Source organism: Triturus cristatus, chromosome 4_2 (genome assembly GCF_964204655.1).
Source record: "Triturus cristatus chromosome 4_2, aTriCri1.1, whole genome shotgun sequence".
Taxonomy (NCBI): Eukaryota; Metazoa; Chordata; class Amphibia; order Caudata; family Salamandridae; genus Triturus; species Triturus cristatus.
This window is the reverse complement of record NC_140586.1, coordinates 113,892,261-113,919,839: the sequence shown is the minus strand read 5'-3', so window position 1 is coordinate 113,919,839 and position 27,579 is coordinate 113,892,261. Positions and strand designations below refer to the sequence as shown.

The 27,579-nt window shown below is 38.0% G+C and overlaps 1 protein-coding gene across 1 annotated transcript in view; it reads right to left on the bottom strand.

The window, feature by feature from the left end:
- The window catches only part of LOC146833112 (complement C3-like), a 1,368,049-nt gene that overhangs the window by 1,198,925 nt on the left and 141,545 nt on the right, over positions 1–27,579 (bottom strand). Inside the window, exon 7 of the mRNA XM_085600736.1 lies at positions 4,219–4,306. Within this exon, the coding sequence (XP_085456862.1) occupies positions 4,219–4,306 (88 nt within the window). The remainder of the gene's footprint in view (positions 1–4,218; positions 4,307–27,579) is intronic.

The window sequence follows — 27,579 nt, the reverse complement described above, 5'->3', positions numbered from 1 at the left end:
TATGTGGTCAAAAAGTTACAGGGGCCTCAGCGCGCACTACCCCAAATAGCCAAAAAAGGGCGTGGCACAGGAGGGGAAAAGGCCAGGCAGCGAAGGGGTTAATAAGATGACATTGCAACTCACTTGAGCAAGATTAAGGGCACTACAGATACCAAGAGGCTCTGCAAGAGTCAACGCCCACTAGGGCAGGTGTCAGGACTTCAAATATGGCCCGAAATGCTTTGCGTTGTGAATCATTAATGCCTTTGATAAAATGCGAGACTGCATGAAACACGTCAGGCTTTTGAACTTTTTGCAAGATATCCTGTCAACTACGCTGCAGCTTCCTTATTAAACGGTGATGCAAAACCTACCTGAGTGTGGCTCTACGAAAGGGGCAACTTTTCTTGTTGTATATATATATATATATATATATATATATATATATATATATATATATATATATATATATATATATATATATATATATATATATATATATATATATATATATATATACATACATATATATATATATATATATATATACACATGTGTACATATTTATATATGTATATTAGAGAACTAATGTCTGCTTTTCCATAGGCAAATCGTTTTTTGGTTCGCATATATATATTTGGCCCCATTTGACAACTTTCTTAAAAAAATGTTCAGCCACCTCAGCTGGAAAGTTTGAAAGTTTTGCTGTGAAGCCTCAAACAGGGGCTGAGAAAAAAAGGGTGTTCCCAAAAAAATGTACAACCCCCATGCATTCACAGGAGCACCCACGAGTCCCATGAGAGCGAGCGCTCTGGCTGCCTGTCTGTTGGAATGTTAGAAATGAAATGGTGGCCATTACTGTTTACTGCGAAATATTGGAGGTGATGTGAAAATGAAATTAAAAAGCTATATAAAGGGGACATCAGAAAAGCATGCTGTCCCCATAAGTTTAGAGAGGAGGTGTCTAATGGATAACTACAGTGAAAAAAATAAATGTATATTTTTTTTTACTCATTCTTATGATTTCACTGAACTCTCATGGGATATTGAATAGTAAAAAGGGGCAGATGAGTTCTGAATATACTCCATTAGAAATAATGCATATTGTGTTAATTGTTTTTGAGAAGAAGTTTGTAAAAGATAAGTACTGCGACGAGTAGATAGTTAAGTCCAATTTTACAAAAAAGTTATGATCTCCCTGGATTGTAGAAATGAAAAGGGGTAGTGAACACCTGGTGCTTATAAATTATAACTATTACACAGGATATGGTCAGTGAAAATGCAAATTCCATTATATAAAACTGTGCTCTTGCATGAGGCTTGTAAGCATAAAGCAGCAAACACTGCTCCCTCAGAGGGGAAATAGAGGATTGTTCACCTGGCTTTCACAAGAGGCCTGCAAGAGTCAACCATGCTATGTATGAGTGCATCATGGCTCTAGCAACTGTCTCGAGAGTCAGTAAAAAATAAAAAAGGGTTACATAGTACAATCAACATCCGAAATGAAAGTATAGGATAGCTCTAAAAAAGGTTTTTCAAGTAACTTGTGTTTTTTGACATTTTTTAACTTTGTAATTTTTTTAAAGGGATAGAACAAAAACAAAATATTGAGAGTAAAAAACAACAACATAATCAAAACAAAGAGGAGAAAATGTGGATTTATTTTTAAAGAACCTTACTGATATGTGCACCCTTGCTTGTCTCCGAAAAAAAAGTAATTTCCTTGCATAAACAGCAAAATAGGGCTTTGTTCAGATAGGGCTTTATTCAGATATGTTGTGTTGTTATCTGCTTGCGCAGTGAGTGTCTGGGCAGGCATGCTGTTACAAGGTTGGGAAAATCTGCAAATCAGCAAAATCAGAGAGATAGCCAAAAAGGTGTAACCAGAGAAAAACCCAATAGGTTTATGATGTAAGAAGGAAGGAATCTTTCTTTGCTAAATAAAGACATCCATATGAAACAATTATAATATTTCTTTGGGATGTCTTTCATCTGCCTGACATCTTGCAGGTGTCTTGTGAGAGGGCCACAAGATCATAAAATACAGAGAACTTTCTACATATCTCAAATGAAACAATACATCAACTGTTTTTGAACTTTAAACAACACTTCTCATGTTTTAATTTCTTCAAAATTACAAAATTCACTGCTATGAAAATAATTCAAAATGCACGATCTCGCGAGTGGATGGCGAGAGCCAAACAGGGCAATACAGCCCCCTCTTAGTGCACACAGGGGATGGTGTGATCTGCTCAGACGATTGTCTTGTGAGAACCGTAAGATTGTAAACAAAATAATAAATACAATATACATATTGTACTGACTTTAAAATATATAAATCTCTACAATCTCGCAAGTCTCCTGCGAGAGTGTTCATGCACATTCAAAATAGATGTACATATTGAAAACACAGTTTACCGTATAGGAAAAATTGATCAGTGTATTTTTGAAATATAAATCTGAAGTTTATCTAAAGATACATACAAAAAATATTAAAACTATGCTGGGAATATTCCTGTACATGTGAGTTACAAAAACGAAGAAGTTGAACAATCTCAGCACAAACATTGTTGGAGTACTTTGTATCTATGTATTATTAAATATATTTTTATTTAAAAAAATAGACATTCACTTAAAAACCCAAAGGTTAAAGTAACCTTGTAGTTAGGGATAGTAAAAATATGAGTTTTCGGTAAAAAAAAACATAGAAATTCATTGAAACAAACAAAGGTTAAAGTAATTTTTATAGTTAGGTGAATTTCTCAGTGACAAACAACGTTTTGCACTAAGAAAGCCACAGAAAGTCAGCGGTTATAGTTAGCTGCACTAGCTATAACTTGCTCTCTCACCATGCACTGCTTATGACCTCACATCTGACATAACTCATGACATGTCTTATGCTATCATTTATGACATCACTGATGACATCTCAAACGACATAATTGTTGACATCATTTATGACATCATCCAGTGAGTGTGCTAGTTTGTATTAGTTTACATAATGACAAGTAAATATCATATTATTCTCTGTAATTTTGTGTAGCCTATTGGTGTTTACCAAACTTGTGTGCTCCTAATGCACCATAGCTGAGTAACTCTGTGTGGAGTGACAGTGGGCTTGTATTAATTATACTCCACAAAACCTTTTGGTTCTTCAGAAAACATTTCCAGCAGGAGAAAGGATCTACTTAATAGATACTAACTTTTGTAAGCAGCTTTAAATTATGAGAGAGAATCATGTCAGCATGTCAGCATGATCATTTATACTTGACATGGAAGAACTTGTGCACCAGGTTCTAACCTATGTATGTGTGCTTTTTTTGCTTCAGAAGAAGGGCTATTTGTAAAGATTTTATCATATTATGAAGGCTGCAGATAGTATGATCCTCAGCACTTTCAGATCCTCATAGTGTTTTTGACAACTGTTACATAGAATGCATGTTCTTAGTAGTATATTTTCAATACTCTGTGGTTTATTTTTATCACAAGAGTTTCACTGTTTGCAATCACTGTTGTATAGAGAGAACTCTCTCCATAGAGTAAACAATAGTTACTGTATTCAGTTTTCTACTGATATCTACTTCATTTTTTAATGATGGTTTGGTGTATGTCAAGAGTTCGAAACATATAAAAGCTGTCAATAGTATGGTATTTGTTTTAGAATTGGGATTGACTATTTTGGCTTTCTCTGAACAGCTGTATACAGATTGAACACCGTACTGAATGAGGGTTTCTCACATACCTGTGGTTGACTGTGAAAGTCAACTATAGTATGAGTAAAGTCATAGTAATTTATAGATCAACATGTGGGAAAATGAAGCTTGAATGATGTCCTCACTGATGTCATCAGTGATTCATTTAAGTTGTCATCAGTGATGTCATAAATGATGTTATAGAACATGTCATGAGTGATGTCATATGTGAGGTCATAAGCAGTGTATGGCTGTGGCGCAAAGTATAGTTAGTGCTGATAAATATAGGTGCTGAATTTCTGTGATCTTTTTAGTTTAAAAATGTTAACGTTGTCATGGAGAAATTCACTTAACTGTAACGTATATATATATATATATATATATATATATATATATATATATATATATATATATATATATATATATATATATATACATACACACACAGATATATATATATATATATGTGGATATAGATATCTGTGTATGTAGCACTTGGCTGCAGTTCAATTTGCCTATCTGGGAAAGAAACATATACTTTACCCACCTTGCTGTAATGTCTATAGTAAATTCAGTGTCACCCACATAAAAATAGCTCTTCTTTGAGGTCAACTGTACTTCAAAACTGGGAAGCACTATGAATGAAAAAAAATACGAGTCAAAGGTCAGTACAAGGTTACATTTAGAAACCACACTCGTACCAAGGACTTTCATGCATAGTCTTTATTTCCGTAAGTGTCAAGGCAATCTTTTATGATTCGCATCTCACAGATATCCTAATTTCTATTAACCAAATACTGGTACCATGTTCTAGGGTGCAATATTCAAGCATAGCTACATATCAAGGCACATATATCAATGAATTGTACAGAAACAGAACTATGGTGAAAGTGAGAGGTATACCTAGAGGCATTGTAAAATGTATCCAAACAAGAATAAATCCATATAAGCTTTAGGTGGGCATCTATTTTCTGTATGAGAGCAAAGGAGTGTAAGATTAATTCCAATATCAATGATGGACACTCTTTTATGTGGTTTAGTCACTGACATTCAAGTCCTTTTGAGCAGAATCTGAAAATAAACTTTTATTCTGCCATTAAGGGGTCATGAAAAAAGAAAAGTGTTAATCATATTTCTTATGTTGCACTGGTAAACCATTTCATTTTGTGAATCTCAAAGAGAACACTGAAAGCCGGGCTTTCATCTACGGTGCACTACTTTTTGCCTGCTTCTATGAATGTTATTAATGTGACCCAGACATTAACAGACATTGACCGAATTCTTATATTCAGTACTGATTGTAGCAGTTATATTTTCTATACCAATATATTATACATTTTAGTCCGCCAGACTATGATTCATAGTTCCAAGAATGAGCAATCATTAATTTAGCAGTCAAAAGTAAATGTGTTCTGAGTTAACTCAGATTCTACCTCAGGCTGAAAGTTAATTTTCCTTTACATGACACTGTATAACCTAGGGGTTCAATTAATTGCAACCCTACATGATCAATGTATGATTTGTCATCAAGAACATACCTAGCTGTGTTACAAGTCCAAATACCTTGGAGTGTATTGATCAATTTACTAAGTGGTTGGGCCGTTATGATGCATTTTTAGGTTTCAAGTACCACCTGTATAACACTTAGCATGCATTCTCTTTTGCTTAAATTGTTCAAGGTGTGTTTGTGGCAGATCACATTTACTCATAAAATATTTTAGTTCAGATAGCCTCATGTAATGCTTCCCCAATTTGAAAATGTATTCTGTATTTAGTGATGGAGTGCAAAATAGATTTAATGCTGTACTGCTTGGGTGAGTCCTGTTTTATACATATTTGAAATATACTAAAGTACTTTGCTCCTCGTTAAGTCTTGAACCAATCATCCAATGACTAAGCTGGACCTATGTAAATGTGTTGTTTTGGTCTAAAACAGGTAAGTATCTTGTTATTATACTTAATTTAAGGGCTGAATATTTCCCCTTTGATAGATTTTTCAATTCATATTAAAGAAAAAAACAGGTGTTTTTTTAGGATTTGATAATACCAGATACATGGATAAATCTATGAAGATGCTCTTTATTGCTGAGTTTAGGCACTATATTGTGGTGCCTGTAAGTTACAGTGGTAACCATGCTCTAGTTTTAAGTGGTAACACATTATTTAGCTTGCATGATGCCACAGGTATGCTCAAATTAGATGCACATATATTGACTATTCAGGGCCCCGTGAGAGAAGTTGCTAAACTCTACTTTCATGAGGTATTGTATTTCTGGGATTGCTAAACCTACTTTCACAATGGATTTAATTAAAATGTTGTGTTGATCAGTAGATTTTCTTGACCATCACAGTGAAAAATGTGACAGGCAACACCTGGAATACTGCAGCATTGTAATTATCAGGGTCATTTTGACACATGGAATTAGGAGATTTTGTAATTTAAACAACACTGTAGGATCGAAAACAATTAAGTCATTAATGGTGGGATATGTAGCTTATACAGTTAGTAGCAAGAGTTACCTACAAAATACCACAATATTTCTTTTTGGGGTCCATTTAAGTCTACTTTAAAAATATAATAATAGCACTATTGGGATTCCTACATATTGAGAGTCTAATGATGTATTCAAATCAATTTTACAGTGACATATCTATTGGAATGATACCAATTGGAATACATTTTAAAAATGATATCCCTAGGTTTTCATCATACTTCAAATGTCATTTGTGAACAGGGCTCTCATATGTTGTTCATTAATATCATTAATATTTGATATTCCATTTTCTGTGTTAAGTCTCCCTCACTGAGCAAAAGATTCCATGTTTGGGGTGGACATTGGAGGAGACAAAAGACAATCCTGACTCTAAGAAAGGAAAATTGGCGTTGATAGGGTATTCTTAGCAATGATCTTAGTACCCCGTCTGGCAGTGATAGATGGGATGGTTTTCACAAAAGAGAAAGCAACTGCAATCATAGGGAAGTGTACATTTCTTAGATCAGGAATTTTAAACAGTTAATTTTCTCACTTCTATATTATTAGTACAAAGATTACACCCTGATCCAGCTGACTCTGAAGACATTCTAGCACTGAAATCTGGATGAGTAGAACTCAATCTAGATAAAAGCAATCTTCCTGCCACTTACCCAGACACACAACATGCTCCAAAATTAATATGTTCTTAATGCCTGTAGAAGATGTGCATCGACTAGGGTAAATCAATGATCACTTCATGTTGACTGGTATCATTAATTGGGGGAAGACAATAGAGCACATTGGATGAACACAATCTTACAAATGATGGGCAAGGACAAGATAAATACACTGGAAATAGAGGATGACACTTTACAGCCCACTGTAACCTCCTCTTTGTAAGAGAATGTCAACCAGATAACTCCACCAAGCCAGAGAGTATGTACATAGTTGGCTGTACAAGGTATAATAATTCATATTGTAAAAGAAAGGGCACAGTTTGCACCAATTATTTAAATAGTGCCATTTGTATAGATGGTAAATCAAAATGTCCCATTGCAAAGTGTCTGTGAGGTAGAGGTGTGTGAAACTAGTGTAATATGTGTTAGGACCCGTAGTTAGGTAGTGGTGGGAGTGGCTTTGTTTTTCTTTTTCTTCTCACCTTTGGGCAGTCTTGCCCTGGTGTCACTTTTCTTTCTGGAGTGGGAGGGCGGGCGCAGCTATGGAGAATGCATGTGAGCATTGAGCTAGGTATTTAATCAGAGCTTGCCAGTGCTTCCGTGCTTGGTTTCTCCTCTGGCGTTTCGGCCCAGGGATGACTTCTCCGTCAGCATCCTTGGATACGCGCTGACATTGTCTTGTACGACCTTCAACTGGATTGCTGGCCAGTCTTCGATGCCCTTCAGCGGCAAATTCCTTTTGCTCTGTCCCTGGAACTTCTTGACCCCCCTAGTTGTGGTTCACGTCTCGATTTCAGAGACATAGGAGAAAACTGTATATTTCTGTCTTGCGCCTCTCATCACCTAATATATATTTTTTGTATCCCCTCCACCTCGTTGTGGGTATTTTGGTGCTAATCATGTAGCTCACTCGTTTTCATGCTTTTTTAAATGAAAGGGATCCCTTTAGACTTGTTTTCAAGGTGCAGGTTTTTTACCGATTAGGTTTTTTCCCGTGAAGAATTGGTGGGACAGCACTATTCCTGGATTGACTAGGATCGACACCAAAGGCTGGACACTGAACTTCTGTTGGCTATTATCTGCTCTTTGAGGATTAAGAGTTGTTTTTGCTGGGGTAAGCAACGCTAACAATGACTCTTAGTGGATGACTGTTGGGGACTGTGTGGATGGAGCTGGCATATGTTTCTATTGTTTTTCTTGTTTCTCTTCTGCCAGTACTCAACCTGGAACTTGTTCTCAGCCAGACAGAGTAGTCTAGGACTGGTAGTCCAGCATCTTGTGTCCTTTTACCCCGTTTTTCCCCACCTTGTCCCGGTGTATTTTCCTGCTCCTGCCTTTAGTTATATGTGTATGGGCTGGAGTGATTGGTACACAGGTAGAGGTATGGGATAATCTTTGTTCCTGCAGAGTTTGTACTATCAGTGAGTGGAGGCGGAACAATATGCATTACATAATTGCGAGGAATTACCACAAAATTTCTCTGGTTGTGTACAAGTGAAATGTCAGCCTAGCTATAACGTCCCTGAAACCTGTGTTTTTTTCAATGAATTTCTAAGGTGTTTTAAATGCTGATACCTAACTATAACGTCTCTGAAACCTGTGTTTTTTCAGTTAATTTCTAAGGTATTTTAAATGCTAATTCCTAACTATAACATCACTGAAACCTGAGGTTTTTTCAATGAATTTCTAATGTTTTTTAAACGCTAATCCCTAACTTTAACATTCCTGAAACTTGTGTTTTTATCAGTGAATGAAAAAAAAAAAATATATATATATATATATTCACTGAAAAAACCATAGGTTTCACACACGTTATAGTTAGGAATTAGCATTTAAAAAACCTTGCAAATTCACTTAAAAAACCATAGGTTTCACACATGTTATAGTTAGCTGGGCATTTTCCTCGTGAAAAACCAATGAAATTTCCCCGTTATAGTTAGTGCAGGCAACTATAACTCACGCGACCGTAATCCACTGCTGATGACGTCAGATATTACATCACTGTATTTACACATTTATATACTCATGTCTTCTTCCTTTTTTTTTTAGCTATACATATATATATTTTTTTTTTTTCAGAAAGACACATATGTCATCAGTGATGTAATATCTGACGTCATCAGCAGCGGATGACGGTCGCGTGAGTTATAGTTGCCTGCACTAACTATAACGGGGGAATTTCATTGGTTTTTCACGAGGAAAATGCCCAGCTAACTATAACATGTGTGAAACCTATGGTTTTTTAAGTGAATTTGCAAGGTTTTTTAAATGCTAATTCCTAACCATAACGTGTGTGAAACCTATGGTTTTTTCAGTGAATTTGTACGGTTTGTTAAATGCTAAGTTACTTTACGCCGTTCGTGCCGTGCACGCACGGTGCGCGCACGGTGGGCACGCGGTGCGCTTTGCGCACCGCGCGCCCACTTCACGCAGTTAGTGCCGTGCACGCACGGTGCACTTTGCGCACCGTGCACGCACAGTGGGCACGCAGTGCGCTACGCGCACCGCGCGCCCACGTTACGCTTAATGGGCCATGTACGCACGGTGCGCTTCACGCACCGTCCGCACAAGGAGGACACATGATACGCTTTGTTGTTAAGGGTTTTGGCATAATATCTTATTGATTCATATGCCATGCACGCATACTGCGCTACGCGCAGCGTGCGCAAACGGGGGATTGACATTGCATTTTTATTTTTAAGCATTTACACCGTGCGCGCACGCTGCGCGAACCGCACAGAATTTTTTACATTTCTATAGTGCGCGCACGCTTCGCGCACTCGGCGATTTACCGAAAAATATTACATTTTTTTAATTGCCCTTGGGGGACCTCCTGGGACCCCTTGACCCCTGCTAGGGGGTCAGGAACTGTCCAGCATGCCCCCTTTACATGTTTTTCTCCTTTGTGTTTGACCCACCTCTCAGTGCGAGAGACAAAATGGCGGCCGACACTTCCTGGTTTCGACTGATTCGAATGTTTACTAAGATGAAACAACCAATCAGAAGTGCGCTCGCGGACGGCCGAGTGCACGCACCCTGCGCGCACGCTGCACGCGTATAGATATATATATTGATTTAAATGCTATTTTCTCAGAAAATACTGAACAGATTTACACCAAACCTGCAAAAGGCACCAAACGGACCTTATGGCTACCTCTCTGCCAAATTTCACGTAATTCTGTTCAGCCGTTCGGGCTGTAGCTGCGACTAAAGTCCCTATGGAAAAATCCATGGGGAAAACGTGTTTTGGGACCCCCCCTTTTTCTCGGCCCCCACGTGACGAATCACCCCGAGACTTTCGACTTTCAGGGTAGGAGCGGAGCGGAGCGCCCCATTAGTTTTGAAAATTTCGCGAAGATTCGTCAATCGGCGCCAAAGTTATTCAAAATAGAATTTTGAGATTTCCTATGGAAACTCGGTCCTAACTATAACTATCTACTGGCGACCGCCAGTAGATAATATATATATATATATATATATTCACTGAAAAAACCATAGGTTTCACACATGTTATAGTTAGCGGAAATTTTACTGATAAAAAACCAGTGAAATTGCCCCGTTATAGTTAGTGCTGGCAACTATAACTCACGCGACCGCAATCCTCTGCTGATGCTAATACTGTATTTAGACACTTATTTGCCCATGTCTTCTTCCATACATTTTTAGCTATACATATATTACAAATATTTTTTTTTCATAAAGACACATATGTCACCAGCAGAAGATTGCGGTCGCGTGAGTTATAGTTGCCAGCACTAACTATAACGGGGCAATTTCACTGGTTTTTTATCAGTAAAATTTCCGCTAACTATAACATGTGTGAAACCTATGGTTTTTTCAGTGAATTTGCAAGGTTTTTTAAATGCTAATTCCTAACTATAACGTGTGTGAAACCTATGGTTTTTTCAGTGAATTTGTACGGTTTTTTAAATGCTAAGTTACTTTACGCCATTCGAGGCGTGCGCGCCCACTTAACGCAGTTCGTTCCGTGCACGGTTTTTATCAACTTTAATAAGCCCTGTACATTTGGTGGCCTTCGGCCACCAAAAGCACAGGGGGTGGGGTCAATGTGGATAGTGTTTTTTTTATTTCGATTTTATAATTTCATGTTGCCAAAATTTAGTTTTTTTTACCTATTAATAAGCCCTGTACATTTGGTGGCCTACGGCCACCAAAAGCACAGGGGGTGGGGTAAGTGTGGATAGTGTTTTTTTTTTTTTTTTTTTTTTACCGTACGCTTACGGTAAGCGTACGGTAAGCGTACTCGGCGAAATTGCCGAAAAAAATATATAACCGTTTTTGCTCTTGGGGGATGTTTGGGGACTCCCTCAACATGACTATGTGGGAGGGAGTTGTCAAAACAGCCCCGTAACATGTTTTTGGCCATCATGTTTGATAAACAACACTCAGTGCGAGAGACAAAATGGCGGACGCCGCTTCCTGGTTTCGGCCGATTCGAATGTTTACTAAGATCTAAGAGCCAATCAGAATCGCGCTCGCGCACGCCACCGTACGCTTACGGTAAGCGTACGGTAAGCGTACCGTAAGCGGGCTCAGATATATATATTGATTTAAAGGCTATTTTCGCAGAATCTACTGAACAGATTTACACCAAACCTACAAAAGGCACTTCCTTGACCTAGGGACTACCTCTCTGCCAAATTTCTAGTAATTCTGTTCAGCCGTTCGGGCTGTAGCTCGTTCTAAAGGTCCTATGGAAAAATGCATGGGAAAAACGCGTTTTGGGACCCCCCTTTTATCTCAGCCCCCGCTTGACGAATCCCCCCGAGACTTTCAGGGTAGGAGCGGAGCGTAGCGCCCCACCTATTTTGAGAAATTCGCGAGGATTCATTGACCGGCGCCAAAGTTATTCAAAATAGAATGTTGAGGTTTTCCTATGGAAAAGGGGTCCTAACTATAACTACCTACTGGCGACCGCCAGTAGGTAATATATATATATATATATATATATATATATATATATATATATATATATATATATATATATATATATATACCTGTATATATATGTATATATAGTACCTACTGGCGGTCGCCAGTAGCTAGTTATAGTTAGGACCTATTTTCCATAGGAAATCCACAACATTCTATTCCCAATAACTTTGGCGCCGGTTGACCAATCTTCACAAAGTTTTCCAAACTTTTGGCCAGCTCTGGTCCGCTCCAATCCTGAAAGACTTGGGGTGATTCATCAAGCGGGGGCCGAGAAAAAAGGGGGGTCCCAAAACATGTTTTCCCCATACAATTTTCCATAGGAACATTTAGACGCAGCTACAGCCCGAACTGCTAACCGGAATTACACCGAATTTGGCAAAAGGGTAGCCCTTGGTTCAGAGTCATGCCTTTTCATTAAATGGTGTAAATGCGTTCAGTAGTTCCTGAGAAAATCAAAAGTAAAATCACATATATAGCTATGGGCGCGGTGGATCCGCGCACCATGAGCGCACCCTGAGCGCACCCTGAGCACACCCTCCCGATCACAAGCTGCATGTTAATTGGCTGTCAACTTGCTGTCAACACTCCAAACCAGGAAGTGTTGGCAGCCATTTTGTACCTCGGTAGAACCGAGGCACAAGAAATCCTTGAAAAAAGTGCGCAAAATGCAAAAAGGGGGCAGGGTAGAAACCCCCTAACCCCCTAGGCCTGCTTAGGGGGTCCCACAAAAACCCCCTGGGCCCCCAATTTTTTTTAATTTTTTAAACGGGAAGATGCGCTCAGGGTGCGTGGATCCTGACGATTTTTTTTTAAATGATGCACAGGCTCCCGCGTTTCGTTGGGAATTAGCACCCGGGGGCCAAGTCCCGGGGCAATACTATTATGTGAATGGGGGGCCCAGAGGGGCTTTAATATTCATGGGTGGGGGGCTCAAAGCCCACCCCCAAGCCCCAGGGACCGCCACCCCGGGGCTTTTTAAAATTAAAAATATACCTGTGTGGGGAGCAGGAGCCCCCCACACACCCCGGGGACCGCCTCCTCCCCAGGGCACTAAGTATTCTACTTAGGGGGTCCGTGACGGACCCCCAAGCCCCAGGGACCACCACCCCCGGGGCTTTGTAAGTGGTGGGACGGAGACCGTGCGGCCCCCCTCCTGGAGCCCTTGATGGCCCTGGGGACCACCACCCCCCGAAGGCCGGCTCCTGCAGTGTCCCGGGGTGCCCACCCCCGGGACACTGTAGTTTGCTATGGCAGGGTGGGAGCCTCGCAGCTCCCGCCCTGCAATAGCAAACTTGGTTTGGATTTTGAAAGAGAGAACAGGAAAACCTGCTCTCTCTTTCAAAATGCAAACCAGATTGCTTATCCATACGGGGAGCTGCATGTTAGCAGCTCCCCATGTGGAAAAGCAATGCCAGCTCCCGAAGGAGGCGGGGAGCCGTCTGGGACCGTGGGGGCATTGGGGCTTCCCCCACGGTCCCCAACCTTGTATATAGGCCCCGGGGAGAATAAAAATTAGTGGTAGGTGCTAAATATTTTTTCCGGTAAAATTAGGAGTCGCGCACCCAGCGCGGTGCTCAGCGCGCCCCTCTGGTGTGCACGCACTGGGTGCGTGACTTCTACCGCGTGGGGTACACGATTCCTAATGTGTTGGGTGCGCGACTCCTAACACGTTGGGTGCACAACTCCTGACACATTGGGTGCGCAAATCCAAGCAAAAAAAGTTATGTTTTTCAGATATATCAAGCTTATGTGTTTAGATCTTGGGTGGCTCTAAAAAGAGCCGTTGTGTGTATTGGGAGATTTTGGTACCTACAAGTAAGTACCGATGCAGAGACTAAAGTTGTTGAGGAAGACTCTGTTACCCTCATCTGTAAAATGTACACCATCTCTCCTATAGATGCCGTCCATATTAAAACGCAGATTGTTGTTGTAAACGGACCCCATTCTATAATCTCTGAGATAAGCAGAAACAGTTCTATTGAAATGTTTCCTAGCTTTCTCAATTTGTGGACAAAATTGATTGTACCAGTTCCATTTCTGTCTTTGGCATATGTTAGAATAGACAAAGGCAGTTTGGGGGAAAAGTGACATCAGTTCTCCAAAGGTGTCCTTCATAAGCATTTCCAGATCTACCCCAGTCAAAGTGCCTAGGTCATTGCCACCACAGTGCACAATTATGAGGTCAGGGTGTTGAAGATGAAAAAAGGATTTAACCAATGGCATCAATTGGTGCCACTTTAATCCTCTCTGTCCAATCCATTTAATGTCTACATTTGGCAAAGCTAGGTCTTTGTCAATGCCTCTGTTTTCTGCATACCTTTGGCTCCAGAAAATATAGCTGTGTCCCACAATCCACACTCTAAGCATCTTGAAGGGAGGTCTGGATGCACTTAGAAGGTGTCTGTATGTGAAATTGACAGTGTCAAAACTAAGAATTTTCTAAAATGGTGGATAAGATGCAGTTTAAAAAAAACAAAAGAGAAATGATTGGCTGTTTGAGAACATAATACACTGAAACATAGGGTGCATTTTTCTGTGTTTCAAAAGCATGTTTTATATTGGTTAATGAAAACTGTGTGAAAGCAACATTACAAAGGATAAGCTGATATTTTGAAATGTCAAGCACACTTGCTGTTTGGATTTGCAACATTGTGTGCTGAACTTGTGACCTGTGGGTTCAGTTGAGTATTCTATGAACTGTTACTATGGTAACAGGTATTAAGCAGAGTGGGGGTAGGGTTCAAAGTTATGTCAATTGGAAAGGGTTGAAATGTGTAACCAATAGAAATGTGTGTTAGCTTTTGAATTAATGTGGGAAGAAATGTGATTTGATGTTTACATGTATATGTATGCAGAATGAGAGGGAAAGTTTGCCATTGTTGTGGTTTTGCTAAGAGCAGTGCACTACAGACATTCTGTATAAGAAAATCTGGTGTGTGATTCAGATACTTCTTAATCTACTAATCAATTTGAAAGGTGAGATAATAATTTGTCAGTTGTTGTATGTGGTGTCTTTGTTTTTAATTAGACTACTGTGTTTCTTTTGCTAAAGTCCAGGGAATAGTCTTGCTTGTCTAGAATCACACTGTGAGTCTGTCTGCATTTGGGCAACCATTGTGACAGAAGCATTTGGTAACTTTATGTCTTTGCTGACACGTAACTGCTTAAAAACCTATCCTGTTCTCAAGGTTTAGTAGCATTAGAAGCCGGTCATTGCTTATGCTTTTGCAGAATGAGTCAGGCATTCACACTAGAGTGCAGTAGTGAAATATGTAGAATGTGTGCAGTCACCTTACCCCTTTCACACTAGTGAGTCTGTTTTGCTAAAGTCCAATGAATAGTATTGCTTGTCTAGAATCACACTGTGAGTCTGTCTGCATTTGGGCAACCATTGTGAGAGAAGCATTTGGTAACTTTATGTCTTTGCTGACACATAACTGCTTAAAAACCTATTCTCTTATAAAATTTTAGTAGTATTAGAAGCCAGTCATTGCTTATCCATTCGGAGAATGAGTCAGGCATTCACACTAGAGTGCAGTAGTGAAATATGTAGAATGTGTGCAGTCACACTACCCCTTCCACACTAGTGGGTCTGTTTTGCTAAAGTCCAAGGAATAGTGTTGCTTGTCTAGAATCACACTGTGAGTCTGTCTGCATTTGGGCAACCATTGTGAGAGAAGCATTTGCTTACTTTATGTCTTTGCAGACAGATAAGTGCTGTAAAACCTGTCATGTTGACAAGTTTTAGTAGTATTAGAAGCCAGTCACTGCTTATGCATTCGCAGAATGAGACAGGAATTCACACTAGACTGCAGTAGTGAAATATGTAAAATGTGTGCAGTCACCTTACCCCTTCCAGACTAGTGAATGTGTTTTGGTAAAGTCCAAGGAATAGTGTTGCTTGTCTAGAATCACACTGTGAGTCTGTGTGCATTTGGGGAACCATTGTGAGAGAAGCATTTGCTTACTTTATGTCTTTTAAGACAGATAAGTGCTTTAAAACCTGTCATGTTGTCAAGTTTTAGTAGTATTAGAACCCAGTCATTGCTTATGCATTTGCAGAATGAGTCAGGCATTCACACTAGAGTGCAGTAGTGAAATATGTAGAATGTGTGCAGTCACCTTACCCCTTCCAGACTAGGGAGTCTGTTTTGCTAAAATTTAAGGAATAGTGTTAATTGTCTAGGATCACACTGTGAGTCTGTGTGCATTTGGGCAACCATTGTGAGAGAAGCATTTGGTTACTTCATATCTTTGGTGACATATAACTGTTTAAAAACCTATCATGTTCTCAAGTTTTAGTAGCATTAGAAGCCAGTCATTGCTTATGCATTCGCAGAATGAGTCAGGCATTCACACTAGAGTAAAGTAGTGAAATATGTAGAATGTGTGCAGTCACCTTACCCCTTCCAGACTAGTGGGTCTGTGTTGCTAAAGTCCAAGGAATAGTGTTGCTTGTCTAGAATCACACTGTGAGTCTGTCTGCATTTGGGTGACCATTGTGAGAGAAGCATTTGGTAACTTCTTGTCTTTGCTGACACATAACTGCTTAAAAACCTATCCTCTTATCAAATTTTAGTAGTATTAGAAGCCAGTCATTGCTTATCCATTCGGAGAATGAGTCAGGCATTCACATTAGAGTGCAGTAGTGAAATATGTAGAATGTGTGCAGTCACATTACCCCTTCCACACTAGTGGGTCTGTTTTGCTAAAGTCCAAGGAATAGTGTTGCTTGTCTAGAATCACACTGTGAGTCTGTCTGCATTTGGGCAACCATTGTGAGAGAAGCATTTGCTTACTTCATGTCTTTGCAGACAGATAAGTGCTGTAAAACCTGTCAAGTTGACAAGTTTTAGTAGTATTAGAAGCCAGTCACTGCTTATGCATTCGCAGAATGAGACAGGAATTCACACTAGACTGCAGTAGTGAATTATGTAAAATGTGTGCAGTCACCTTACCCCTTCCAGACTAGTGAATGTGTTTTGGTAAAGTCCAAGGAATAGTGTTGCTTGTCTAGAATCACACTGTGAGTCTGTGTGCATTTGGGGAACCATTGTGAGAGAAGCATTTGCTTACTTTATGTCTTTTCAGACAGATAAGTGCTTTAAAACCTGTCATGTTGTCAAGTTTTAGTAGTATTAGAACCCAGTCATTGCTTATGCATTTGCATAATGAGTCAGGCATTCACACTAGAGTGCAGTAGTGAAATATGTAGAATGTGTGCAGTCACCTTACCCCTTCCAGACTAGGGAGTCTGTTTTGCTAAAATCCACGGAATAGTGTTGCTTGTCTAGGATCACACTGTGAGTCTGTGTGCATTTGGGCAACCATTGTGAGAGAAGCATTTGGTTACTTCATATCTTTGGTGACATATAACTGTTTAAAAACCTATCATGTTTTCAAGTTTTAGTAGCATTAGAAGCCAGTCATTGCTTATGCATTCGCAGAATGAGTCAGGCATTCACACTAGAGTGCAGTAGTGAAATATGTAGAATGTGTGCAGTAACCTTACCCCTTCCAGACTAGTGAGTCTGTTTTACTAAAGTCCAAGGAATAGTGTTGCTTGCCTAGAATCACACTGTGAGTCTATGTGCATTTGGGCAGCCATTGTCAGAGAAGCATTTGGTTACTTCATGTCTTTGCTGACACATAACTGTTTAAAATTCTAATATACCTCTTGCTTTTACTCATTCAGCACCATGTACTAATCCATTCACAGCGCCAAAACTCAGCTACATATAAATTCACCCAGGCACTCTCCTTGCAGTAGTCTAATCATTCAGTCAGTACCCAAGTACTCATGCAGTGAGCCAGGCCTTAGCACATGGACTGCTTCAAATGCCTATGCACTATGCATGCAGTCCTCTAACCACCTACACACTTGTCTTTCACACCTTCAATTCCCCAGTCAGTATCCATACACTTCCAGCAAACACCCTGTCACTCCCCTTGCACTCCTCTAGTGACCCATTCAGCATCATGTACTAATCCATACACTGCACCGAAACCCAACCACTTATTAATTCACCCAGGCACTCTCCTTGTAGTACTCTAATCATTCAGTCAGTACCCAAGTATTCATGCAGTGTGCCAGGCCTTAGCACATGGACTGCTTCAAACCCCTATCCACTATGCATGCTGTCCTCTAACCAGCTACACACTTGTCTTTCACATCTTCAATTCCCCAGTCAGTATCCATACACTTCCAGCAAATACCCTGTCACTCCCCTTGCACTCCTGTAGTGACCCATTCAGCACGATGTACTAATTCATTCACTGCACCAAAACCCAAACACTTATAAATTCACCAAGGCACTCTCCTTGCAGTACTCTAATCATTCAGTCAGTACCCAAGTACTCATCCAGTGAACCAGGTCTTAGCACATGGACTGCTTCAAATCCCTATCCACTATGCATGCAGTCTTCTAACCACCCACACACTTGTCTTTCACACCTCCAATTCTCCAGTCAGTATCCATACACTTCCAGCAAACAACCTGTCACTCCCCTTCCACTCCTCTAGTGACCCATTCAGCACCATGTACTAATCCATTCACTGCACCAAAACCCCAAAACTTATAAATTCACCCAGGCACTCTCCTTGCAGTACTCTAATCATTCAGTCAGTACCCAAGTACTCATCCAGTGAACCAGGCCTTAGCACATGGACTGCTTTAAATCCCTATCCACTATTCATGCAGTCCCCTAACCACCTACACATTTGTCTTTCACACCTTCAATTCCCCAGTCAGTATCCATACACTTCCAGCAAACAGCCTGTCACTCCCCTTGCACTCCTCCAGTGACCCATTCAGCACCATGTAGTAATACATTCACTGCACAAAAAGCAAACCACTTATAAATTCACCCAGGCACTCTCCTTGCAGTACTCTAATCTTTCAGTCAGTACCCAAGTACTCATGCAGTGAGCCAGGCCTTAGCACATGGACTGCTTCAAACGCCTATCCACTATGCATGCAGTCCTCTAACCACCTACACACTTGTCTTTCACACCTTCGATTCCCCATTCAGTATACATGCACCTCAGCAAACACCCTGTCACTCCCCTTGCACTCCTCCAGTGACCCATTCAGCACATGGACTGCTTCAAACCCCTATCCACTATGCATGTAGTCCTCTAACCATCTATTCACTTGTGTTTGAGGCCTTTAATTCCGCAGTGAGTCTCCTTACACTCCAGGAAACACCCTGTCACTCCCCTTACAAGCCTGTATTGACCCATTCTGCACCATGTACTAATGCATTCACTCTGTCAAAACCCAACTGCTTATAAATTCACCCAGGCATTCCCCTTGCAGTACTCTAATCATTTAATCAGTACGCAAGTACTCATGTAGTGAACCAGGCTTTAGCACATGGACTGCTACAAATCTTTATCGAATATGCATGCAGTCCTTTAATCACCTACACACTTATCCTATACATCTTCATTTCCCACAGGCAGTATCCATACACTCCAGCAAACATCCTGTAAGTGTCCTTAAACTGTTGTAGTAAACCATTTAGCACTATGTACTAATCCATTCACTTTGCCAAAACTGAACCACTTATAAATTGACCCAGGCTCTCTCTTTGTAGTACTCTAATGATTGTTTTGCTACCCAACTACTCATACAGTGAGCTAGGTCTTAGCACATGCAATGTGTTTGTATGGTAATAGAAAGTATAATTTATAAATGTATTAAAATGCATTTTTTTATAATTATTTTTTACAGAAATTGTTTATCATCATTAAAATAAAGTCATCATGCCTGAAAAATCAAGAAAGAGAAAACGACAGCAAAAGGACAATTATTTGAAGAAAATTACAGAACAAGTATTGGATGACCAACATCATGTGGGTAAAAAGAAAAAGTCTTCCGGTAAGACAACTAAAGAATTAATTAAAAAACTTTCAAAGCCTACAAGTAGTGTGCAGATTGTACAAACTACAAATAATGTTTCAAGCAGAAAAAAGAATATGAGTAAAAAGAAAGGAGTAAATGGAAAAATATATTCACAAGGCACAATGAATGGTAAAAGAAGGCAAAATCAGTATAAAGAAATCAGGATAAAGATTTTTTATAATAGAGTGGTTTTTAACTTGCTAAAAGATGTGAAAAAATATAAAAACAGAGCACTATTTTATAAAAAGAAGAAGCATATTGAATCCATTGTTCAAAAAGCTTTTGAATTAAAAATGAAATTATTTATTTTAATTTTAAAGAGAATTCGATCGCTAAATAAACCAATCCATTTTATGAAGGCCAAAAGTAAGAGGAAAAGAGTAATTAACAGAACTAATTGTTGTGATATTTTTTGGGGAGAATGGAAACAGTTCAAGTTCAGAGCCTTTCTTTAATGAAGAGAGTTATTTTCAGACCAATAATTTATTACATGCAGTTGATACCAGTGGTCGAGCTTATGAGGTTAGAAATGGTTGTCCAATTGAGAAAGAGAAGATGGTTCTCAGAAATGCAGAAGAAGTGTTAGCTGATGAAGTTCTAGGAAGACGTCCTAAAGCCCCAGTGTACATAATTGGGATTGCAGTAGTATTTGTAGCGTACGACAAGAATCTATTGATAATTTCTGCAATTTCTTACGACAATACAGTAAAAAAAAGTGTTAAACAAAAGATTAAGATGTTGCAATGGCTAGACCCTTGCAGAGTGAGAATAAATACTGGTTTGCAAGGTCATTCTCTGGCTTGTCTGTCTAGAAAAGTATGTCAAAGTGTTTTTCATCATTTCAGGATGTTAGCAGTACATCATTCTCAAATGCGGAAGTTAGTCAGAAGATTGTATTATGCAAAAAGTCCAGCACTAATGTTAAATCAGTTGAACAATGCTCTTTTGCATGGGTCAGTATCAGATGTGAAGAAGGTTTGTGATGAAATTGAGTTTTGTTACTTTGGTCCTGAACAAGAGAGTGTAGAAACTGACACATTAATAGAAGAAAATGTTGAAGAGAATGTGCAACATACTACTACAAAACATGTTGAAGAACAAATTACAAAGTTTAAGGTGATTTCAGGTGAAAGGCCATATTATTCTTGTATTTGTTGCCGGCGAACTCACTATAAAAATCAGACTAGGACTGTTGATCTGTATTTAAAAAGTGAAAGAGAAAATAATGATAAGTGGAAGGAATTTGCAACTTATTTGTTGGTAGAGAATTGATTGGATTTGGGTTCTGATCAGTGTATTTGCAAATATTGTTATAACAAATTAGATGAGAATAAAATGCCCGCTAAAGCTGTGCATAATGATCTGGAGTTGGTAGATATTCCTCAAGAACTGATGGATTTAAACATGTATGAGTGTATTCAATCTGTGCACCTGTTTCAGGCTATTGCTCGTATGGAGCCTAAAACAGGCAAATTGCCTCCTACAGATTTACAGAGAGGATTGAAAGGAAGAGTTGTATATTTACCTCTAGATTTAAAGAAAAATATTGAAACTATTGGTGTAGAGAATGTAGAAAGTGAACCATTAGTTATTCTAGTTAATGGTGTTCCTACTAAAAGTAAAAAAATCTGGCAAGAATTAGTGGATGTTAGGAAAGTGCAAAAGGCAACATTGTATCTGATAAAAAACAATGAGTACTATAAAAATGTGTATATGGAAGAAGAAGAAATACTTTTAGGAGATGATACTGAAACGTCAACTGGTCAAATTGAAAAAGTGGACATGTCCAAAAGTGGAGAAATCTATGAACAATACAGTGTACATCCACTTCATTCGAAAGAAGTGATGGGGATACCATTGAATTATTTCAAATGAAAAAAGCAAAGGGAAGTCCCATGAGTGTATGGGAAAAAATTTGGGAAGCTCGTTGTTTTCCGCAGTTGTTCCCAACAGGAAAAGGTGGATGATATGATGAACGATCAGTGCAGATTCCTGCATCAGAATATCGGACAACAAGATGGTATGCAGAAGATCCAAGAATCCGACAATGTCTCCCATATATATTTCATCTTTTGTTTGAGAGTGACTTGTCTGGACTTTCATAAGCAGTCAACCACATATTGAAAACAGGAGTACATCTTTGAAATGTTTCATCAAAGGAATTTATGGATAAAGTACATCAGAGAGATGATCATTTAGAATCTCAGCTGATTAATTTGATGGCATGTCAGCGTGGTACTAATGAGTATTGGTACCATTGTCATGGAGAACTTAAATGCATGCTAAGGAACTTAGAAACTCCTACGTGGTTCCTTACCCTAAGCTTTGCTGAATACGCTTGCGATGATTTACTTGAATTTCTTCGAGAGGCAAATTTGAATATCAAAAATACTGAATACAAGACACCTGGAGAATTGTGCTCTTTGGATCCTGGTAATGTATGCAGATATTTCAATCATTGATTTGAAGCTATGATGTCTTTTATCTGCAATAAAAAGAATCCTCCTCTTGGAGAAGTTGTGGATTTCTTTTGGAGAAAGGAGTATCAAGCTAGAGGTGCTCCTCATATAGATATGCTGTTATGGATCAAGGATGCCCCCAAATTCGGAACTGATTCCGATGATACTGTTTTGTCTTTTATTGAAGAATATGCCACATGTGCTATACCAAAAACAACAGAAGAAAACAACTTTAGACATCAAGTCTTATGATTTCAAAGTCATCGATGTGGAAAATACTGTCGACGAAAGTACAAGTCTAAGGAAAGGTTTTATATCAAATGTTGTTTTGGATTTCCACGTCCTGTAATATCCAAAGGAAGAGTAAACAGTTTTATGTCAGCTATGAGACATACCATCACTAGAAAGTCTCCAAAAATACATACAATTTGAGAAGAAGTGAAGAATCAAAATACATAAATGATTATAATCTGGTTATTCTTTCAATGTGGAATGCTAACATGGATATTCAGTACGTAGCAGATAATTCCATTGCTGTTGCTCGTTATGTAACATCCTACATTACAAAATCAGAAAAGACATAATTGAAAGAAATATGGGAAGAAATGTCTCACGAGGAGAGTCTTAGTAAGAAATTATACAGTTTCAGTTTAAAGATGTTATCCCATCGAGAAATTTGAGCGTATGAATGTTCAGATCGGTTATCATCTGCAAGTTTATACTCAAAATCTAGAAGAATCATTTGGGTGAGTCTAGGTCTTGCTGCAATGCGAAATTGAGTACTTAAATTGGTTCAAGAAATCGAATATTTAGCAGAAAAAGATCCGGAAAGTACAGATATTGTGAAAACAAACATGTTGGACACACATTATCCAAATAGAAGTCATCATCTTGAGAACATATGTCTCTATGAAGTGCTGCAAAACTACACTTTTAAACGGAATACTACAGAAAACATCAATGATGGAAAATATTCAGTGATTGGTTCCGAAGGATGTTTGGTGAAACAAAGGAAAAGAAATTTGATTAATCACAGAAAACTGAGTTATGACACTCCTGATAAAAGGGAATTTTACTATTTAGCACTTTTGCAACTGTTTAAACCGTGGTGTTCAGAATTGGAATTAATTGGAGATTTTCAGAGCTATGAAGATTCCTTCAATGCTTGTAAAGATACCATAGAATGCACTGTTTTTGCAAATTATGTGAAAATGTTGAACGATGAAATTGATCAAGAAGCTACTATTGCAGCTGAGATTGCTAGAGACAGTTCTCAAGACAGTCAAAGTTCTGCTCCACTGAGTCAAGATCCGCTAGGACAACCAATTCTTGAAAATGAAGCAGCAATCGCCATGAATGAAGTGGAAACAGCAATGCATCAAGCTCAAGAAGAAATTAAGGACTTAGGAAATTTGGAAGAACAACTAAATGTTGAACAGAAAGAAATATATCAGCAAGTGAGACAATAGATTGACCATGGATTTCTTCATGAAAAGAAAGAATTCACATGCACCTCATTTCAACCTATCCGAATGTATGTGAGTGGTCAAGCTGGAACAGGAAAATGTTTCTTCATTAAAGTAATGACCAGTTATCTACAGAAAACAACTGACTCACATTTGTCTTGTGTTGTAACTGCTCCAACTGGGTTGGTAGCACACAACATTAAAGGAATTACATTGTATCATTTACTTATGCTTCCTGTGGAGCATGAAAACAAATTGGAATATCACAAGCTATGTGGAGAAGCTTGTTATGAAGTTTCAAGAGTGCTAAAGAAAATGAAACTTTTGATTATTGATGAGGTAAGCATGGTCTCAAACTTAATGCTTGCTTTTGTGCATTTAAGAATGCAGCAAATTCTTAAAACAGAGTTTGATGTCTGATTTGGAGGAAAACATGTCATAGTTTTTGGAGATCTACTGCAACTTACTCCCGTAAAAGGACAACCAGTATTTAAAACACTTGCGCATGAAGACACCAGAAAGTCCTTGGGAAGTGTTGGGGACGTTAACATTTGGTCATATTTTGAATACAAAGAACTCACTAAAAATATGCGACAGGCAAATGATGCTGAATATAGAACTATTCTTCAAGATATAAGAATGGGAGTGCTGACAGAACATGGCAAACAAGCTTAGCAAAGTCAACTACTTTCAAATTTGTTTCCAAATGAAAATATACTTCCTGAGAAAATATATATGAAAATTGCAGAAAGTAAATCTATAATCTGTTTAATGCCAACACTGCGCGAGTGTTGTATATTTAATGAACAACTTTTGAAGCTAGAAAATGAAGAAATAATAAAAATGGAAGCCATTGATAAAATAGAGCATGAAGGAATCACTATTATTTTGACGGAAAATTGAAAACAAAATTGGATTCTTTAGAAAAATCGATATCTAAAACTGCTGGTTTAGAAAAGAATCTGTATGTATGTATAAACTGTCGGGTAGTTTTAAGGCGTAATTTGGATGTAGAAAAAGGTTTAGTAAATGGAGCAATGGGTAAAGTTGTTGATTTTGTTAATTATCAAAATAGAGATGGAATTCAATTTAAAAAAATCAAATTTGATCAAATTGAAGAAGAAAAAGAAATTGGTCGTTGTTCAGTTCATTTTTTGCTTGTTAAAGATTTATATGTCCGTAGAAAACAATTTCCACTTTCTCTGGCATATGCAGTGACTATTCATAAATCTCAAGGATTAAGTGTAGACAGTGCTTTGGTGAACATTGGAAGTACCGTGTTTAAAGAGGGTATGGCATATGTTGCTTTGTCCCGAGTCAGAACTTTATCTGGTTTGTTTTTGATTGATTTTGATGAGTCAAAGATTACTGCAGATGAAAACTGTGTAAAAGAGTATAATAGGTTAAGAAGAGTGTATGCTCCCAATTTAGGGCAATATCCTGTATTTGAAAAGCCTGTGGTAGGTCGAAAAAGAAGATATGAGGATATCTGTAGTGAAGTTATAGAGAAGGAAAAATATCAAGATAATGTTGAGATTCCAAGCAAAAAGAAAAAGGACAGTGTTGAAGAGATTGTTGGTTATCAGTTTGAAAATAGTTCAGGTATCAACTGCTATGCTAATGTAGTGGTCAATGTTGTTTTTTTTCTTGAAAGTTTGCAACAGCAAATTATGGAGAGTCGGGAAAAAAGATTTTGTTCCTTGTTGCATTCTGTTTATGATAAATTAAGAACTGATAAGACTAAAATGCAAAGCGTTTCTGATATTCGTAATCTTTTGGATATATTTTCTGGTTCTACACAATTTACGTAGAATATCCAACAAGATGCTCAGGAACTTCTGATGTATATGCTTACCGTATTGGAAAATGAAGACATAGAAATTGAAAATCTTTTTGGCCTTCGTTATAAATGGGAACATCAATGTAAAAATTGTATGTTTTCATGTACCACTGACTTAGACACTGAAAGATTTATATATTTGACATTACCAGACTGTAAATCAGTGTTTTTCAACAAACTAGTTAAAGCAGCAAATCAAAACATGGAGTGTAGCCAATGCAAATCAGAAATGTTATCAACATTATTTATACAAAGATAAGGACAATATATAATTTCAATGATGCAACGTTGTACAGCTGATGGAAGAAAATTGGAAACTTTAATAAAAAAAATTGTAGCACGTCAACTATCTATATCAGGAAGAACTTTTCTAGCAGTAGCCATAATTTTCCATGATGGTCCTTCTACAACATCTGGACATTACACTGCCTATTTAAAATGTGAAAAAGGATGGACATATTGTAATGATTCTCAATTGGTTTTTAAACAACGTTTGTCTAGCGAATTACCAAATTCCTATCTAATATTTTTAAAGCCAAAGTTTTAGGAACATAATTCAGCCTATTAGGAATATGTTAAAATGTCTTAATATGATTACTATTGGACAATTTCAGTTTAAAGGATTTCAGCAATACCATTTGGCCCAGAGGAAAGGTATAAATTTGAATTATGGACGTTTTGTTGCACATTCTCACAGCATATATTTTTAAAGAACATCATTTACAGTGTACAGAAATTATAAAAAGAATTCTTTATTGAATCATTATTTGAGTACATTCATATTCAAGTAAGAAAATTTGCTTCGAAGGAAGCTTTTTATATATGTGTGATTTGTATTATATGGTTTGTTATTGAGGATGTAGTTTTTATGGAATATTCAGAAATAGCTGACTCTATTAATAATATTATAGACACAGTTTTGGGTTTTTTAAAACAATCTTATTGATTGGGCGGTTTTTTTGCCTGCTGTTATGTGATGAGTAACATTGAAATCACTGTTTGTAGTGAAATTCAATATATTCTGAGAACAGCAAAAAAGGCAAAGAAAATAACTTATATAATGTTGAAATTATGTTATGTTGTAAAAAAAAATATAATATTATATATTATAGCTGTATTTTTTCTTCTCTTTCACAGATTCTAATTCTAAAACATGACATTTTCACAAATTAAAATTATAAAAAACAACTGAAAAAATGTTTAGCGTTTTTTATATCTATTACTGTGAAGGTAAGATTAACTAAGTATTAATATACACAATGGGCTGTGTTTGCACACTGGGGAAGAAAGGGGGGATGGACCGTGTAGATAAGTGTGGAAAGATGCTTTGTAGGCGTTTTAAGTTATGGGATAAAGTTGCCTTGAATCCTGAGTGTCCCTGTGGGCCAACTAACCCACCAGATATGTGCAGAAAGTGCCAGAGAGTTGCATTGCAGAGAGGTGTAAAATGGGACATGGCTTCAGACCACCTCTCTGCAACGCACCTGTATGCTGTTCATTAAAGAGACATGGTGAACTAGTAGGACACAGGGACATTCAGGATTAAAAGAGACTAAATTCTTCAACTTAAAACATGTCACAGAGTGTGTTTGCACATGTGACATCAGGCCCCATCCCTTCCCTTCACCACTCTATAAACATGTCCTATCGCTTTGCCAAAATCTAAGTACTTATAAATGTATCTTGTTCTCTCTTTGCAGTACTGAAATTACTCTACTTATTAGTCATATAGTTAAGGATTGGCCTAGCCATTAACCCTAGTACAAGACAATTTCTTTATATACTATGCATGCACATCTGCAAGAAGCTACAAAGAAGTAATACAGTCTTCAAAATACCCAGTTTATACCTATTTAGTTTTGGAATGTCTCTGTCATAGGATACCATGAGACTTGAAACAAAAAGATTTGATTAGTTCATAACATTTTCTATTATACCTATTAAAGGACTGCAATCATTTAAATCATTCTTCTTTGAGCATCTTTGGAGATATAACTCTGTGTTTACCTCCTGTCACTCTCATGCAATTTGTCAATCAATGAACTAGCAATATGTTCTTATTGTAACAGTCTGTCAATACCTAAGCACTTATGGGGCAAATTTAGAAGCATCCTGTTCCAACAATATGT